General features: G+C 43.4%; 1 protein-coding gene across 1 annotated transcript; it reads left to right on the top strand.

Moving 5' to 3' along the window:
* Positions 1–27: 27 nt before the first annotated feature.
* Positions 28–18,788, top strand: LOC141587942 (uncharacterized). Its single transcript, XM_074409405.1, has 2 exons — positions 28–568; positions 18,781–18,788. Exons 1-2 carry the CDS (start codon positions 28–30, stop codon positions 18,786–18,788), a joined length of 549 nt encoding a protein of 182 aa, XP_074265506.1.
* Positions 18,789–20,066: the final 1,278 nt, after the last annotated feature.

The following is a 20,066-nucleotide window of genomic DNA, read 5'->3' as shown; positions in this document are numbered from 1 at the left end:
GGATTTTTGAGAGCGGTATTGTATGGAATGGGGTTTGATCATGCGTGGGTAGCTCGAGTGATGGACTGTGTTGAGACGGTCTCTTATGTTGTTAAGGTTAATGGGCGGTTATCGGACACTTTAGTGTCGGAGAGGGGCCAGGGAGACCCGCTTTCCCCTTATCTCTTTATATTATGTGCCGAGATTTTTTCTAGCATGATACGCAGAGCTGTGGAGAACCAATCCTTACACGGTATTCGAGTGGCTGCGACGGCTCCAACTGTCTCACACTTGTTCTTTGATGATGACAGTATTAGTTTGGTTCGGGTTAAGGAATCGGAGGCGAGATGTGTTAAGGGGATTCTTCGTCAATATGAAATGGCGTCAGGGCAGGTGGTGAGTTTGGAGAAAACGACAGTATCCTTTAGCAAAGGCACGACTATGGCGAGAAGGAACGGGGTCTTGGGAGTGCGGATGGTAGAGGAGCAGGAGAAGTACTTGGGTCTGCCTACAGTTGTGGGACGGTCCAAGCAGGCGGTTACTAAAATTGTACGGGATAAACTCAGCAAGAAGTTACAGGGATGGCGGGGTATGTTGCTCTCTGTAGATACCCGTATCCGTCGATATTGGAATTTATAGAGAACCTGACAAACACTCGATGATGATAGGACACATGTATTCTTTAGTTGTCATTGTCATTATTTGGAGCTCGTTTTACGAGGTAGAATGGGCGTCGTCGATGAAATATTTTATTAATTTAAATGATATTTAAATTAATGTTTTTTTAAAGGGAATTCATTTTATTATTTTAAATGATATTTAATTTAATGTTTTTTAGTGAGTTCATTTTGTTAATTTGAATGATATTTAAATTATGGTTTTTTAGGTAAATTCAATTTATTTTATTTTATTTTGAATTTATTTTCCCAAGTTTATTTTATTGAAAATAAAATAAATAATTGATTTGAAAAATCATTTTATGAGTATATTTGATTTGAAAAGTCATTTATTTTAATTTATTAATTGATTTGAAAAATCGATTTTAAAAGCGAAGAACTCGTTTTTTAACCGTGTGTTTTGAGCTCGTTTTTAGCTCGGTTTTTAAGCCCGTTTCCTTTGCGAATTGGCACGAATCTCGAGTACACTAACCAACCTATACCAATACCCATCAACCCATGTTCGAACCCCCTCACAAGCGGCCCAAATTCTCATCCCAAACAGGCCACAAGCAGCCCGCAAAACACCAATGCAGTCCCCTGTTTTTGCGTGTCAATTCGCGAGCCCAAACCCGCTCCAAACACTACCAAGACCCGTACCCATTAACCCTAACCCATACCCTAGTATCCTACCCATATTATCCTAGCTTAATCACCAAGAAAACCCCCCTCAAACCCTCACAAAAACCGATGGACAGCAGCCATACGGGATTGAGCCCGACTGCCTCCTCCTCTCTTTTAACCTACTTTAACTCCCTATAAATACCACCCCTTCTCCATACATTCATTCCTCTAAGTCCTCCATACATCCAAGCATCACATACAAGCTTTAAACCTCAGAAACAAACCCTAAACATCCTCCAAAAACCCTAAACAAAACCGACACACAAACTGAAACTGTTTGTGTGTCCTCTTCGAAAACCCATTCGTTCCTCCATCAAAACTCCATAAAAATTCGAGTTTCTTGTTCCTAATTAACCACATAACATCCATCTACACATTAGACAAAGATTTACGAGCCAAATTGCCCTTGAGAGTACACGAGATCCCTCGAAAAACAGAGTGAAATAACACTCTGTTTTCGCGGTTTACTCTTGTCTGTCCAGTTCTGTTTGTGCTCGTTTTTCGTGCCTAATAACCCAAAACGAGCAGGGGTTGCTTTAAGATCCTTGTTCTCCTCTCTTTCTAGTTTCCAAAACATCTTTCGGATCGAATTTTCGTCGTGAAACGAGGGAGATATCACTGTTTTAAAATCGCTGTCCAGAAACTTTCCAAAACCCGTGTTTGCTTTGTTCTTCGTCGACGACGGCCTCTCGAGATAAAATCTACCATCGATTACGACCCAAGACGGTGTCAACGATACATGTAGGTTGAGGGTGCATCAAATCCCCTTCTCTTTTCTCTTTTTATTTCGTTTTTTTATGCCTTTTTTATTGTCTTTTTTTGTTTGTTTTTTCGCTTGTTTATCGATTGTTTTAAATTAACTATGAAACTAGTTAGTCCAAGTATGAGTTAAAATACCACTATGAACACCCGCGTTGACTTGAGATGGGAAAAGAAACCGCTACATCTGTCGGTCGTACACCCCCGTCTCATTTACATATCCTCGTGTTCAAAGTAGGGCATGAATAAAACAATCATCTAACTTTGTTCTTCGTTTTCGACCCCCTTTTGTTTCGGCCAAATCGATAGACCCTAGGACCCGTTGCATGTTAGTTTAACCTCTGATTGTTAACCTATGACGTATTTAGATGACTTTAATTTAATTTAATAACCTGATTAGACACGATAGGTGGCTTCGACGTGAGTTATAAAATCAATCGACGATTCTGTAAATAATTGAATGCATCTCTCTCTTTCACCTAATTTCTCGCTAGTATAAGAGTGCGTGATTAGCACCTTCTTATTGACACTCGATGAGTTAAATTAATTAGCGAATTTGACCTAATTAGATCCTTTAGGCCGTGTGAATGCACCCTCGTGCGACAATCAATCAACATCGTTTTTTTACTCGTTTTCTAACTTGTTTCTTATCCCTTTTCGCAATCACTCGATCTAATCAATGAATCTAACTTAGGAACTAGGTTGGCCTTGTCTTGGCCGTGAGGTTGCCGTGGGTTTGGGCCGTGAGTTGGCCGTGTGTTTTGTCTTTCCTATTTCGTTTCTCTTTCCTTGTTTGTCTTTCGTTCTTTGTTTATTTTGTAGCTTGTAATTTATCGTTGGTTTATCGAGTTGTAATCTTTCAAGTTTGTTTTCTTTTATCGAGTCAAATTATTTCTAAAAACCTTAGTCTTGTTTGGTTAGACGGTTGTTCCCCAATGTTTGTAGAAGCGTAGTAAACCGCATGTTGTCTAAAGCAACATGGCCCGGTTTATGCTAATGCATGCTTTGGTGCGTAGCCCTATGTCTAATTCGATGAGATTAAGCGCGAGCACGCATTACGAGGAGTGACCCAAGGACCGTGGGTCATGTGAGCCGTGGGCCACCCTCATGTGCACGGTCTTCAAGGCCCAATGGCCGTGTGTTTTGTGTCGTGTTTTGAGTTGTATGTAGCAATTGTAATTAGATCGAGTTGTAATTTATTTATCGTTGTGTCGGCATGAAATGCCTGGTTTGTAATAGGTAGATCCCAACGGCTCCCCCATTCCCCCTTAAGCCTTGTTTGTTTGCTTTACATGTTGTTAGCTCAATCAACCCACATGCTAAATTACAACTTTGACAAAGTTAGTTTAGTTGCATCTAAAACGACATAGAAATTGTTGTCACATGATAGGGTTAAAACAACGTTTGCATATCATACATCGTACGTAGCTATGACCTTGTTTGAACTCCGACACTTGACTTAGTAGAGGCCGTTATTGACGGGCGGGGTTGGGTGTCCTTATGGGCTTCCCAACACGTACCCTCACCCCTTACTCAAGATCTATGGTTTGTGGATCCGTCTAAATACCATTGGATTACGAGAGTCATTCAAATCGAGTGATATAGGGTACAAGTCTTTATCTTTAATCACTCGTAGTCGATTGGCTTTATGCTTTTCGATGAAAGGTGTAAAGTTGACTTGAACGGTTCCAAGTTCCCAAAAAACTTGGTGGCGACTCTAATTGGTCTTAATTCGATTCGAAAGAACCTCGAGTCGATTATGCCGGGTGTGGATCCCTCGGACGCAGTTCCCGAGGGCCTTGTCCACAGTTTGGCGACTCCGCTGGGGAAAAGAGGACTAGTCACACTGTGTTTCTAGGGTCTTTTCCTCCGAGGTGAAACTTGAAAAGAAAGTGTTGGAAAGTAAAACATTACTCATAGTACTACGATTCATGCATAAACCCTTAAGGACTTTCCCGGGCCGTCCCAGCGTTTCTTCGTGATGCGTGGGGGGCGACGTCCCACTATGCCAGGAAGCTGCACATTGCTCGCTTCCACTTCGCCTCGCGTGGTTCTTGAGGGTGGGGACGATCTTCTAGGTACTTTACCTTAAGACACCTCGCTCTATTAGACCGCAAAAGGATGGAGGGCATAGACCTTCTTATAGAAGACTTGCCGAGACCTAGAGATGTCTAGGAGCATACATCCTTATAACATGAGAATGACAACGTGCAATGTGTTTTCCCGAGTCCTTTTTTTTCGAAAATTCCAAGTCCTTTTCAAAACCGAACTTTTGAACAACTTACTTTCAAACCTAGCATGATTTTCAAAGCGCGGAATGCTGCCCAAATAGGACTAGAATTTCGGCCCAAAACAAGCTTTTATAGCCGGCATGCTGCCCATTTCAAATCTCATTTTTCAAATCGATCATTCGTTTTTCAAAATAAATCCAAAATGTTTCTCGAACCTCAACCAAGCATGAAATGCGTCAAGTCGTGTCCGGGTCATGGCCGTGTTAGGCCGGGTTTGTTCCAAGAGTCTAGAACACGACCTTGTTGGGTCACCCAAACTCACCTCTTGGGCTTTGAGTCATGTTGGTCGACCTTTTGGTCTAGAATAGTCCATAAAAAAAAAAAAAAAACGTCCAAGCTAGGCCTTATGGACGTTTCACACGAACCCATGGGCTATGTTAGCCCAATCACGGGTTTAGTCACACCAAGTCCAGTTTAGAATCGAGTTATGACAGTTTGAGTCATGTCGTTTTGTCGAGTCTAAAATGAACCGATGACTAAATCAAACCGTGAGTCGAACCTTTGGTTAATCAATCTCAAGTCAAGTCTTTGTTTGGGTCAAGTTAGGGTCGTGTCCTTAAGTGTGCAGGGGCTCTTACTTTAAATATTGACTCAGTACGGGGTTTTCTTGTAGAAAGGCCGCCCAAAACTCGACGTCAAGCAACGGAAGATGCTATCAAAAAGCTCACGGAGGCCGTGAACCTCATGATGACCCGAATGGATGTGATCGAGTCTAAGTTGGTTGAAGATTCCTCTTCATCTACTCCACCTCTAACTGATTTGGAGAAACGGTTCAAGTTCATCGAGGACCGTTTGAAGCTCTCCCAAGGGAAGAATATCCACTATGAGAATGCTAGGGCCTATGCGATTCGGGACAAGTTGCCCACGAACATGGTACTCACCGACATCCCAAAGTTCAAGGGCATCAAGATCCATCCACCATGTTAAGGCCTATAAAGGGTACTTAGCATCGAAGGGAGTACCTTTGATATGCTCTCTGAAATTTTCGCCCAATCTGCGGGAGAACACCCGAAGGCGTGGTTCTACAATCTTGACCTTAAGAACTTCCCCACTTTCGAAGATATTACGGTGGAGTTCGTAAGCACTATGCCGACAATGTTGAGATTCAAACCAACATAAGAACTTTGGAGGTTATGACACAAAAGGAGAAAGAGGGTTTTCTTGAATTCCTCGCAAGATGGCGCGAAAGCGTGAAGCTAGCTAAGAAGTCGGATGAAGTTGAAATGGTAGATAAGTTCGTGAAGAATTTACGAATTTTACCGTAATGCTCTGAAATACCAAAATTTTGGTTCTTTCAAAGAATTGATAAGGATCGGGATAAAGGTAGAGGACGATGTCCGAATTGCTGAAGCTGAGAAGCCAAAGGGATACCAAGGGGCTTCGTCATCTAAAGCAAAAGCACCCGCAGCGGCCCATTTTGTTGACACCGTCAATCTCTTAGATGGACAGTCAAAAAGGCCTCCGCGCCAAGCTCCGAGGGTATTCACTGATATCGGATGCACTTACGCCTATGCTCTCCAAAGGCTCATGGCCCAAGGAAAGTTGAAGCCCATTGGTCCAACTCCAGGACCCTCCTGGCGATCAACAAGGCAAATGGTACAAACCGAATGCCTCGTGCCTTTCATCAAGGGAAAGGACACGATCTTCGAAAGGTGCTTTAGACTAAAGCACGAAATTCAAGATATGATTGAGAACGGAACGCTCCCAATCCCGGCCATAAAGCCCAACAACGTCACCAATCCGTTTGGCGACCACACTAACTTTGTCTCTATCGAAGATAGTGTCGATTACTCTCACCTGATTCGCCCATGTCGTCTAAAAGGGGTTTTCGTCGGAAGAATATTCGTAGATTGCTCCGAATTCCTACCAAGCTCGAGAAACGAGATTACATTCGGGGATTTTGTTGTCGATTGTACTCCCTACATACTCCGAAGCGGCAATGAAATCAATGGCGTTTGGGCCGATGACGAGGATGATGTTTACCTCGTCAAAGGTGCGACAATTCCTCACACCCAAGAAGAAATCTTAAAGGTGAGGCAAGATGCCCTAGAGTCAAACCATTTGACTAGATCCGGACGCCCATATCGTGTGGAGAAAGCTAAGGATACCCCGAGTAAGGCACCTCAAAAGGAGCCGGCAGTGGTCGAAGTTCTTGGTGAAGGGTCGACCTCCGAGGCTTCCCTCATCAAGCAACTCCAAAAGACTAAGGCCGACGTATCTATCTGGCAACTTATCTTGAGCTCTTTCGAGCATCGTCAAGCTTTGTTGCAAGCTTTGATGAACATGACCGTGTCGTCAAATACTACTCCTGCGGATATGGTCACCCACATCGCCCAGAATCGGCCTCAGATTACCAACGGTGTGACATTCTCCGACGAAGATCTGCCACCGTTCGGGCCTCGACATAACCTGGCCCTCTATATTGCTACCGTGTGTCTCAACAAGCATATCCCTATGACTTTGGTTGACGACGGATCGGCCGTCAACGTACTCCCTCTGAAAACGGCGCACATTCTGGGCTTGGAGAAGAATGACTTCATCCCCACGACGCAGACGGTTCGGGCATTCGACGGCACTGTGCGTCGAGTGAGTGGACTTGTCGACCTGGTAGTACAGACTGAGCAAGTGGAAAAGAAAATAAGTTGCCAAGTGATTGACATATGCTCGTCCTTCAACTTATTGTTGGGAAGGCCCTGGATCCATGCGGCGAAGGCCGTAACATCAACGCTGCATCGAAAAATCAAGGTCCCACTCAATGGCAAAACCGTCACCATTGACGCCACGCCAATTACTGTAGCGGGAGGAGACATTACTTCTGAAGTAAGGGTCGAAGCTACTAATGACGCATGTGGTTTCGAGATTGTCAACATGATCGAGCTGAACTCCGAAAATATGGATCTATATACGGGAAGTCATGTCTGCGAAGTGATTCTCAAAACTGGGAAGTATTTCGGTTTCTCTTTATATCCTAGAAAGGAGGAGGTTTTCAAGTTGAAACCACCCGTAGCCAAAGGAGTAACTTTCGGGCTTGGATATGAGCCCACTGAGAAAGATCTACGGGAAAAGAGGGGAAGAACGATCGAAGATCGAGGTATTAAATGGGACCGTATCACCTAACTCTAAACGGTCACTTCGTGAGAGCTGGGGAAGAACTCCCTTGCATGGACTTCCCCGAACCTATCTTTGACCCAAAGAAGAACCTTATGGTCCCGGGAATCGAAGTATTCCAAGGCGCTACTACATCCTCGAAGACATTCTCGACCGTGATGCCGGTAGAAACCAAGCTGGATCCAATGAATGACGAGAAAGCCTTGGGTCTCCTTTTCGGTGAAGAAAAGAAATCACCAACACCAAACGAAGATTTGGTAAGCATGATCCTGAGAAGCGAACGGTTCGACCCATCTACCCTCATCACCGATGTGGATCCTCTTAGGACCAACACGGGATGGCGGAAAACAATCAAGTGGACTGACAACAAAGGACTTCTTTTCAAGTTGACAACGGGAGAAGGAGAGATGTTCAAGCCAAATGATGTTACCGATTCCGAGTCCGAGTCCGAGTGAGTCCGAGTCCGAGATAGGTCCTAAGATCGAGTCTAAGGAGTCAGGTGTTGAAAATACCCCTCCCCTAGCTTTCCCTTCCTATGCACCTTTTCCTAATGGTGGTATTCCGGGGCCTGTCCCGAATACCCCTATCTCGCCACTGAGCTCTGACCAGTTGGCTCAAATGTTAGCGCATTTCGCGCAATTTCAAATCAATAATAAGATGAACCAGTTTGCTTACGACTTGTCTTACTTACATTGCAATTCAATTTTTGAAGATGATTGTTTTAATAATGACATTGAGACTGAGGTCGAGGATGAACAGTTGGTCGAAGAAGAAGAAGAAGAAGAAATGGAACCACCTCTACAGTTGATAAAAGGGTTGGAAGAGTACGAACAGAAAACCTCGGTCATCGAAGATACCGAAACCATCAATGTAGGTACAACCTTAGAACCACAGGAGCTTAAAATAGGAACTACTTTAAGTCCCACCGAAAGACAGGGGTTCATTGATTTGTTGCATGAGTTCAAAGATGTTTTCGCATGGTCCTACAAAGACATGCCAGGCATTGATAGGGAAATTGCGGAGCACGGGATCCCAATCAAGCCGGGGTATAAGCCGATCAGCGAAGCTACGCAAAATGCACACAGATTGGTCTTTGAAAGTCAAGGAAGAAATCGACAAGCAACTCAAAGCTGGTTTTATCAAGGTGTCAGAATACTCGGACTGGGTGGCTAACGTCGTTCCAGTGCCCAAGAAAGATGGTAAAGTTCGGGTTTGTGTTGACTTCCGGGATTTAAACAAGGCAAGTCCGAAGGACGATTTCCCATTACCTCACATCGACATCCTGGTGGACAACACGGCAAAACACGCGTTACTATCCTTTATGGATGGATACGCCGGTTATAATCAGATTAAGATGGCGAAGGAAGATATGCATAAGACTGCGTTCAGAACGCAATGGGGAACCTATTGCTACACAGTAATGCCTTTTGGGTTGATAAACGCAGGGGCTACATACCAGAGGACCGCGACAACATTGTTACATGATTTAATGCACAAGGAGGTCGAGGTTTATGTCGACGACATGATTGTCAAGTCAAAGGCGTGATGGCCACCTTGGTACACTACGCAAATTCTTCGAACGATTGCGCAAGTATAACATGAGGTTGAATCCACAAAAATGCACATTCGGAGTCACATCCGGCAAATTGTTGGGCCACATCGTCAGCCACCGTGGCATCGAGGTGGACCCATCGAAAATAAAGGCCATAATGGAAATGCCTCACCCGAAAACCGAGAAAGAAATTCGAGGTTTCCTGGGAAGAATCCAATATATAAGTCGGTTCGTGGCAAGGCTAACGATGATATGCGAGCCAATTTTCAAGAAATTAAAGGTCGGGGAACACGTCGTATGGGATGATCACTGTCAAGCTGCGTTCGATAAGATCAAAGAAATATTTGTCTTCCCCCCCGTGCTTAGCCCACCAACGGTGGGTTACCACTTTTGTTGTATCTTACGATCACGGATCCGCAATGGGGGCAATCTTTGGCGCAAACGATCGATAAAGAGGAAAGAGCGATTTACTACATTAGTAAAAAGTTCTTGGAGTATGAAATCAAGTATACTCAACTCGAAAAGACATGTTTGGCTTTAGTATGGGCGACAAAGAAGTTACGGCACTACATGCTCAGTCATAGTGTCTGCATCCACTCGAAGATGGACCCTATCAAATACTTGTTTGAAAAGCCAGTTCTGAACGGCAGAGTGTCAAGATGGACTTTAATGCTTTCCGAGTTCGACCTGAAATATGTACCGCTGAAAGTGATAAAGGGAAGGGCGGTTGCAGACTTCCTGGCAGATAATCCGATAGAAGAAACGGAGGTTGTGGATACATGGTCGTTTCCCGACGAAGATATCGTTCACATAGACAATGACACGTGGGACCTCTATTTCGATGGAGCATCGAACTATAGGGGATACGGGATAGGAGTTCTACTCATTTCACCGGAAGGTGAACATGTTCCTATTTCGATCAAGTTGGACTTTAACGTCACTAATAACGCGGCTGAATATGAAGCATGCCTACTCGGTTTGCACAGTGCTCTCGAGTTAGGCATCAAAAAGCTTGTAGTACATGGGGACTCGTCACTAGTGATCAATCAAGTGGCCGGGACGTGAAAAACCCGAAGTGATAGCTTGGCTCCGTACCAAGCAAAAATCGAAGAACTAGAAAAGTTGTTCACCGAGGTCAAGTATGTGCACCTCCCCAGAGATGAAAACCAGTTTGCTGATGCACTATCAAAGCTAGTCTGCTCGATCAACATACCGATCATATGGATACTATGCCGATATGTGTCGAACGAAGATCATCACCTGCTTATGTTAATGTAATCGGAGACACGGAAGAAACCGAGGCCGAACCTTGGTATCATGCTATTCTGAAATTTAAAGAATCAGGAGAGTATCCACCCGACATGGATAACCGCGGAAAGCGCGCTATTCGAATGCTAGCCGCTCAGTTCGTTAGAACCAATGACGGACAATTGTACAAGAAGATCGCAAAATATCCTTTTGCGATGCATAGACTCACCAATCTGCGAAAAGAGTCATGGAAGAAGTCCATGACGGAGAGTGTGGCCCACACATGAATGCCCATATCTTTGGTTCGTAAAATCATGAGATTAGGGTATTATTGGACCACGATGGAGACAGATTGTCGCCAATATGTCAAACACTGCCATAATTGCCAAATCTTCGCAAACATACAGCATGTGCCGCCATCACTGTTATATACTTTGACATCACCATGGCCTTTCTCAACATGGGGAATTGACATTATTGGAAAGGTCAACCCATCTGGAACAGGTGGGCATTGCTTCATGTTAGTCGCCATCGATTACTTCACGAAGTGGGTAGAAGTGAAATCGTACAAGGTTCTACAAGCAAAGCAGGTAGCAAAGTTCATTCAGAATGAAATCATTTGCAGATATGGGGTGCCGCATGAGCTCATTAGCGATCACGGCACTCACTTCCAGGCTGAAACTGCCGTAATACTTGAAAAGTATAAAATCAAACACCACAAGTCGTCACCGTATCGCCCTCAAACAAATGGTGCAGTGGAAGCTACTAACAAGACAATCACTGTGATTCTCAGAAAGATGACCGACAATTATCGCGAATGGCCGGAAAAGATACCGTTCGCACTGTGGGGATACAGAACGTCTATTCGCACATGCCACTTTGGAGCAACTCCGTTCTATTTAACATATGGGATGGAAGCGAGTCCGGCCTATCGAATTAGAGGTACCTTCTTTAAGGATTCTGTTAGAAAGTCGGTCCTGAAGCCGATCGGGCTGCAAGCCGGTATGATTCTTTGGTCATGCTCGACGAGCGACGGTTAAATGCACTACATCATGTTCAACTCTATCAGAAAAGGATACAAAGGGCATTTAACAAGAAGGTGAAACCTCGAGGAATAAAAGATGGGGATTTAGTCCTAAAGTCCGTCCGCGCTTTACTACCAATTGACCCGAGGGGAAAATTCAAGCCGAATGGGCGGTCCTTACAGTAAAGAAGATATTATCGGAGGCGATCGGATCGAGATCTAGATGGAAATGACTTTGCGAATCCGACGAATTTGGATCAACTGAAGAAATACTATCCTTAGAACTCACTCTCAATGTCACAAAATAAAATTTTGAATTGCAGTGCTCGTGAGCGAGTCTAGGCCGCGGCACTTTTGCTTCGCTGCTTTTTTTTGTGCGTTATAAACTGATAGTTGTAACGCAATTGTTTTGTGGAACTACGAGCTCGGTTTGATTCTGTTGATAACAGATACGTAGGCAGCTCTTTAAAAGAGTACAACCGACCCTTCTATGAATAAAATGAAATTTTATGCAGAAACTGGAATTTTTAATAGATAGTAAGTCTTATTAAAGATCGGGCGATGCCCATTACATCCTTCAAAAAAAAAAAAAAAGAAGAAAACAACTAGCAACAAATAATAAGTAGTAGTATTAAATAATAGATTGGAGTCGAAGGCTCCCGCATCTTCTTTTTCCCTTTGCCTTTTGGGTCACATGACCGAGGCTCCTGTGGAGGAGGGGTAGTTGTGTTCTGTCTAGCGCGCTTCTTAGGAGGGATCGTCATTTCCTCCCGAGGGCCCAGCCTATCTTTTACACTCAAGCGAGGACCAAGCCTCCCTTCTAAGGCTGAGCCCGAGTGTGCCTTTGAACCCAACCGTTTCCACACACTGTCGCCCTTTGTGAGTCGGTCTTAGGAGTCTTCTCGGTCTTAGCACTCGACGTAGGCTAGGACGAGGATATAGGTTCAGATGAGTAGTGTCAAGTCTCGGAATGAGCTTTATCTAACGGTTTAGGCAAAGATGCCGAGTCATATAGATGTAGGTTTGTGTTGGGAACATAAAATATGAAAAACCCCATTTGAAAAGAAAGAAGGCGTGGAAGAAAAATAGTAAAAACCCGCTGAAAAGAAAGAAGGCGTGGAAGAAAAATAGTAAAAGCCCGCTGAAAAGAAAGAAGGCGGTGGCAAGAAATGATGAATACTCGCTGAAAAGAAAGGAGGCGAGGAGAAGAGTGACAGAATGTTCCCAACAAGAGTGATATGTGATGCCTAAGTGTTCTCATAAAATTAACCTGTGTTTAGTGTCTGGGCGAAGCCAACGTTGTTCCTCTGTGAGTTTAATCCACCTTGTCGATGCCAAGTGATCTTGATTCCCATGTGCCCTCGGGAGCACGCCCATGCCATACGATATCTCCGTCCCAAGTTCGACGACCTTGTGATTCCCATTTGCCATCTTTTGGCGCCAGAATGGCCAATTTACATGTCTACCCCCAGCGAGTCAATAATTGAATTAAAACCCGTGCACACTTACGGTTTTATTTTCTTTTTTTGTTTTACGGTAGCGGGCTACGCCCACGTTGTTTACGGGTCATGCAGAGTGTCTGAGTCGTATTTCCTGCTCACCCGTCAAGGTTCGATTCCAAAATGCCAAAGATTTCAGAATTCCGAAATTTCAAAAACTTTTTGCATCAAATTTTGGGTCGACGACCCAACATCCAAGTGATTCATTTCAAATTCAAAATTTGGGTCGATAGCCCAATTATTCGAAATTTTCAACATGTTCAAATTTCGGGTCGATGACCCAGTCTTTCAAATTCAAACTTCGGGTCGATGGCCCAACATATCAAAGTGATGTCAAATTCAAAATTCGGGTCGATGGCCCAATTATTCAAAATTTTCAACTTGTTCAAATTTGGTCGATGATTGATCATTCAAATTTAATTTTAGGTCGACGACCCAGCATTCCAACACTTCAACTTCAAGCCTCGGGCCGATGGCCCAATTTTCTAAGCGATGACAAATTCAAAATTCGGGTCGATGGCCCAATTATTCAAAATTTTCAAATTCAAATTTCGGGTCGATGACCCAGTCTTTCAAATTCAAACTTCGGGTCGATGGCCCAACATATCAAAGTGATGTCAAATTCAAAATTCGGGTCGATGGCCCAATTATTCAAAATTTTCAACTTGTTCAAATTTTCGGGTCGATGATTGATCATTCAAATTTAATTTTAGGTCGACAACCCAGCATTCCAACACTTCAACTTCAAGCCTCGGGCCGATGGCCCAATTTTCTAAGCGATGACAAATTCAAAATTCGGGTCGATGGCCCAATTATTCAAAATTTTCAAATTCAAATTTCGGGTCGATGACCCAGTCTTTCAAATTCAAACTTCGGGTCGATGGCCCAACATATCAAAGTGATGTCAAATTCAAAATTCGGGTCGATGGCCCAATTATTCAAAATTTTCAACTTGTTCAAATTTCGGGTCGATGACCCAGTCATTCAAATTTAATTTTAGGTCGACGACCCAGCATTCCAACACTTCAACTTCAAGCCTCGGGCCGATGGCCCAATTTTCTAAGCGATGACAAATTCAAAATTCGGGTCGATGGCCCAATTATTCAAAATTTTCAAATTCAATTCTCGGGTCGATGACCCGGTATTTCAAATGATCCAATTTCAAGATCGATGATCCAAATGTGCTTAAGTGATGATTATTGCTCGTACATTTTCTATGTTCCATATATAGCAGGATATGCTTCAACTGGGGGCTCTAAAGTCTTCGACTTTAGAGCCATCGCAAATCGGGGCTCTGGCCGTTGGCTTCGAGAGACCATTATCAAGATGAAATGGATGACATCCACTCGAATTCAATTCAATACAAGAGTATGAAATGGAAGAATTCCTTAGCTGAAAGCAAATGATGAAAGCGGCGGCAACCTCCTTGGAAAGTCCGTCCCATTTAGACAAGCGCCCAGTGACGATAAATTTTGGGCAAATGTCGAAGATGATGAATTTTGGACAAATGCCGCAGATGATAAACTTTGGGCATATGTCGGCAGTTCCGAACTACGACGCGGGTTTGATTCCGTCGAGAAACGGATACGTAGGCGCCTAAGGATAAGGCTCAATCCACCATTTATGCAACTTATGGGTCGATGACCAACGAAGATAATTCGACGCAATAGAAGGAAGAGTTAATCCCTGACGAAGTTTCAGGTATGATCTCTTCTTATGGCTGGCGAGCTTATATACGCAAGTCTAATGGACTATAAACGACCCGCAGAATCCTCAGGTCGAAAGGGACCTGGGGTATACTTTGACTTTCGCCTTGTCCAAGCCTCAGTCAAAGTGGGGGCTCTGTAGATACCCGTATCCGTCGATATTGGAATTTATAGAGAACCCGACAAACACCCGATGATGATAGGACACATGTATTCTTTAGTTGTCATTGTCATTATTTGGAGCTCGTTTTACGAGGTAGAATGGGCGTCGTCGATGAAGTATTTTATTAATTTAAATGATATTTAAATTAATGTTTTTTTAAAGGGAATTCATTTTATTATTTTAAATGATATTTAATTTAATGTTTTTTAGTGAGTTCATTTTGTTAATTTGAATGATATTTAAATTATGGTTTTTTAGGTAAATTCAATTTATTTTATTTTATTTTGAATTTATTTTCCCAAGTTTATTTTATTGAAAATAAAATAAATAATTGATTTGAAAAATCATTTTATGAGTATATTTGATTTGAAAAGTCATTTATTTTAATTTATTAATTGATTTGAAAAATCGATTTTAAAAGCGAAGAACTCGTTTTTTAACCGTGTGTTTTGAGCTCGTTTTTAGCTCGGTTTTTAAGCCCGTTTCCTTTGCGAATTGGCACGAATCTCGAGTACACTAACCAACCTATACCAATACCCATCAACCCATGTTCGAACCCCCTCACAAGCGGCCCAAATTCTCATCCCAAACAGGCCACAAGCAGCCCGCAAAACACCAATGCAGTCCCCTGTTTTTGCGTGTCAATTCGCGAGCCCAAACCCGCTCCAAACACTACCAAGACCCGTACCCATTAACCCTAACCCATACCCTAGTATCCTACCCATATTATCCTAGCTTAATCACCAAGAAAACCCCCCTCAAACCCTCACAAAAACCGATGGACAGCAGCCATACGGGATTGAGCCCGACTGCCTCCTCCTCTCTTTTAACCTACTTTAACTCCCTATAAATACCACCCCTCCTCCATACATTCATTCCTCTAAGTCCTACATACATCCAAGCATCACATACAAGCTTTAAACCTCAGAAACAAACCCTAAACATCCTCCAAAAACCCTAAACAAAACCGACACACAAACTGAAACTGTTTGTGTGTCCTCTTCGAAAACCCATTCGTTCCTCCATCAAAACTCCATAAAAATTCGAGTTTCTTATTCCTAATTAACCACATAACATCCATCTACACATTAGACAAAGATTTACGAGCCAAATTGCCCTTGAGAGTACACGAGATCCCTCGAAAAACAGAGTGAAATAACACTCTGTTTTCGCGGTTTACTCTTGTCTGTCCAGTTCTGTTTGTGCTCGTTTTTCGTGCCCAATAACCCAAAACGAGCAGGGGTTGCTTTAAGATCCTTGTTCTCCTCTCTTTCTAGTTTCCAAAACATCTTTCGGATCGAATTTTCGTCGTGAAACGAGGGAGATATCACTGTTTTAAAATCGCTGTCCAGAAACTTTCCAAAACCCGTGTTTGCTTTGTTCTTCGTCGACGACGGCCTCTCGAGATAAAATCTACCATCGATTACGACCCAAGACGGTGTCAACGATACATGTAGGTTGAGGGTGCATCAAATCCCCTTCTCTTTTCTCTTTTTATTTCGTTTTTTTTATGCCTTTTTTATTGTCTTTTTTTGTTTGTTTTTTCGCTTGTTTATCGATTGTTTTAAATTAACTATGAAACTAGTTAGTCCAAGTATGAGTTAAAATACCACTATGAACACCCGCGTTGACTTGAGATGGGAAAAGAAACCGCTACATCTGTCGGTCGTACACCCCCGTCTCATTTACATATCCTCGTGTTCAAAGTAGGGCATGAATAAAACAATCATCTAACTTTGTTCTTCGTTTTCGACCCCCTTTTGTTTCGGCCAAATCGATAGACCCTAGGACCCGTTGCATGTTAGTTTAACCTCTGATTGTTAACCTATGACGTATTTAGATGACTTTAATTTAATTTAATAACCTGATTAGACACGATAGGTGGCTTCGACGTGAGTTATAAAATCAATCGACGATTCTGTAAATAATTGAATGCATCTCTCTCTTTCACCTAATTTCTCGCTAGTATAAGAGTGCGTGATTAGCACCTTCTTATTGACACTCGATGAGTTAAATTAATTAGCGAATTTGACCTAATTAGATCCTTTAGGCCGTGTGAATGCACCCTCGTGCGACAATCAATCAACATCGTTTTTTTACTCGTTTTCTAACTTGTTTCTTATCCCTTTTCGCAATCACTCGATCTAATCAATGAATCTAACTTAGGAACTAGGTTGGCCTTGTCTTGGCCGTGAGGTTGCCGTGGGTTTGGGCCGTGAGTTGGCCGTGTGTTTTGTCTTTCCTATTTCGTTTCTCTTTCCTTGTTTGTCTTTCGTTCTTTGTTTATTTTGTAGCTTGTAATTTATCGTTGGTTTATCGAGTTGTAATCTTTCAAGTTTGTTTTCTTTTATCGAGTCAAATGATTTCTAAAAACCTTAGTCTTGTTTGGTTAGACGGTTGTTCCCCAATGTTTGTAGAAGCGTAGTAAACCGCATGTTGTCTAAAGCAACATGGCCCGGTTTATGCTAATGCATGCTTTGGTGCGTAGCCCTATGTCTAATTCGATGAGATTAAGCGCGAGCACGCATTACGAGGAGTGACCCAAGGACCGTGGGTCATGTGAGCCGTGGGCCACCCTCATGTGCACGGTCTTCAAGGCCCAATGGCCGTGTGTTTTGTGTCGTGTTTTGAGTTGTATGTAGCAATTGTAATTAGATCGAGTTGTAATTTATTTATCGTTGTGTCGGCATGAAATGCCTGGTTTGTAATAGGTAGATCCCAACGGCTCCCCCATTCCCCCTTAAGCCTTGTTTGTTTGCTTTACATGTTGTTAGCTCAATCAACCCACATGCTAAATTACAACTTTGACAAAGTTAGTTTAGTTGCATCTAAAACGACATAGAAATTGTTGTCACATGATAGGGTTAAAACAACGTTTGCATATCATACATCGTACGTAGCTATGACCTTGTTTGAACTCCGACACTTGACTTAGTAGAGGCCGTTATTGACGGGCGGGGTTGGGTGTCCTTATGGGCTTCCCAACACGTACCCTCACCCCTTACTCAAGATCTATGGTTTGTGGATCCGTCTAAATACCATTGGATTACGAGAGTCATTCAAATCGAGTGATATAGGGTACAAGTCTTTATCTTTAATCACTCGTAGTCGATTGGCTTTATGCTTTTCGATGAAAGGTGTAAAGTTGACTTGAACGGTTCCAAGTTCCCAAAAAACTTGGTGGCGACTCTAATTGGTCTTAATTCGATTCGAAAGAACCTCGAGTCGATTATGCCGGGTGTGGATCCCTCGGACGCAGTTCCCGAGGGCCTTGTCCACACTCTCTAAAGGAGGTAAGGAAGTGTTAATAAAGGCAGTTGGCCAATCTATTCCTACCTATGTCATGAGCGTCTTTAGACTACCAGCTAATTTTTATGACGAACTGCGATCGCTTGTCTCTCGATTTTGGTGGGGTGGTGAGAATGGTAAGAGGAAAATTCCTTGGGTGGCTTGGGCCAAAATGTGTCGCCCTAAGTGTCGTGGGGGGTTGGGTTTTAGAGACTTTAATAAGTTCAACAGTGCCTTGTTAGGTAAGCAAGCTTGGAGGATGGACACTAATACGAAATGCTTGATGGTTCGAATGTTAAAAGGAAGGTATTTTCTGGGGACATCGTTTATGGAAGCTGAGCTTGGGAGCTGCCCTAGCTATACATGAAGGGGTATTTGGGAGGCTAGGAGTGTGCTAGAGAAGGGGATTAGAAGGCGAATTGGTGATGGGCTGTCCACGAATGTATGGAAGGATAGGTGGATTCCGAACACGCAGACAAGACGGGTTGTGTCGCCTAGGGGCCGAGAGGATGAAAACTTGTAGGTAGCTAATTTGTTTGATGGAAATGGGCGTGGCTGGGACCATAACAAAGTGCGCTCTCTTTTTCTCCCTTTCGAAGCGGATAGAATTTTGCAAATCCGTATTAGTGACTCGAGACCGAGGGATGAATGGTGTTGGGACCCAGATAAAGAGGGCGATGATTCGGTCAAGTCCGCATACCATATTATGGCGGGTGAGGAGTTGAACGAGGTGGGACAGTCGTCATGGGAGCGGGACAAAGCTTTGTGGAATTTCGTTTGGAATGTACCTGTGTTACCTCGAATTAAAATATTCTTTTGGCAGCTATGTAACGACTCCCTAGTGAACAAAAAGAATATCGCAGCCCGATCGGAATTGACGGACATCTTTTGCCCGCGGTGCCGTGATTGTGTGGAGACGAACCTTCACTCAATCCGGAATTGTGGATGGGTTGGGGGGTGTGGGACGGGTTGGAGATTGAGGTAAGGACGGAGGAGGGAGGTGGAGGGGTGAAAGAGTGGGTAGAAGCTATGTTCAAGGAGATTGATGTGGTTAAGAAGATGGAATTTATGGTGGGTTGCTGGGCTATATGGGAAAGACGGAACAAAGCGGTGTTTGACGATGGGGAGTGGAGAGCGGACTGGGTTATTAGGCGTGTGAAGGATATATTAATGGAGATGCGGAGTGTGGGTGAGATGGGGGATGCACAGGGGAAGAATGGGGGGGACATTTAGAAGAGGAGCGCGGCAGAGTAGGGACACGAGCAGGTCAGCAGAGGGAGATGGGGCGAGGTGGGCTAGACCGAGGGTAGGAGCTTGTAAGGTGAACGTTGATGCGGGTTTGATCGCAGGGAGGAGTGTGGGGTGGGGTGTGGTATGTCGAGGAAGTTCCGGGACCATCGACTGGGCAGCCACAATTCAAGAAGAAGGAGACCTCGATCCTAAGATGGCGGAGGCGTTAGCTGTTTACCATGGAGTTCAGGAGGCGAGACGAATGGGTGTGAAGGAGGTTATTATTGAGAGCGATTGCTTGAACGTGGTTGAAGAGTTGAAGGCACGGAAGCAGGGACGAAACAATATTTATTTGGTTTATAGCGATATTTTTTCTATTTGTAATTTTTTCGATTCTTGTTTGTTTGTTTTTGTTAGTCATAAACTTAATAGTGTAGCTCATGCGCTCGCGCATCATAACCCTTGGCTATTGGGTAGGCGTGCGTGGATGGCTGATGTTCCTGATTACATTATGGCTTTAGCCGAATGTGACTTATCGATAATGAATTAAACCCGATTTGGGTTCCTCAAAAAAAAAAAAAAAATTAAACATTATTCTATCAAAGAAACACACATGATTACTCCATAGTAAAATACCGAATATACCTTGTAACGAATCCTAGATTAATCACTAACTACCAACATTATACTAACAAAGAAATGCATAACGCCATTAATGAAATCACTCTTTACGTCAAGAAACTCCAAGTACACCTGGCAAAATACTCGGAAAATCCTTCCGAATGCCGAGGAGGACGATGACCAAAACCACATTCAATCTGCAAACTTAGAACTCCAAGAACATTAAGAACCAACAACACAAGCACCGCCACGTGTCCC

This window comes from Silene latifolia, chromosome 6 (genome assembly GCF_048544455.1).
Source record: "Silene latifolia isolate original U9 population chromosome 6, ASM4854445v1, whole genome shotgun sequence".
Lineage (NCBI taxonomy): Eukaryota > Viridiplantae > Streptophyta > Magnoliopsida > Caryophyllales > Caryophyllaceae > Silene > Silene latifolia.
The sequence above is the reverse complement of the archived record's forward strand: the minus strand, read 5'-3'. Positions and strand labels throughout refer to the sequence as shown.

What these genes read in the sequence shown, in the direction of transcription:
- LOC141587942 (XM_074409405.1), top strand. Translation starts at nt 28, where the DNA reads ATGGGGTTTGATCATGCGTGGGTAGCTCGAGTGATGGACTGTGTTGAG.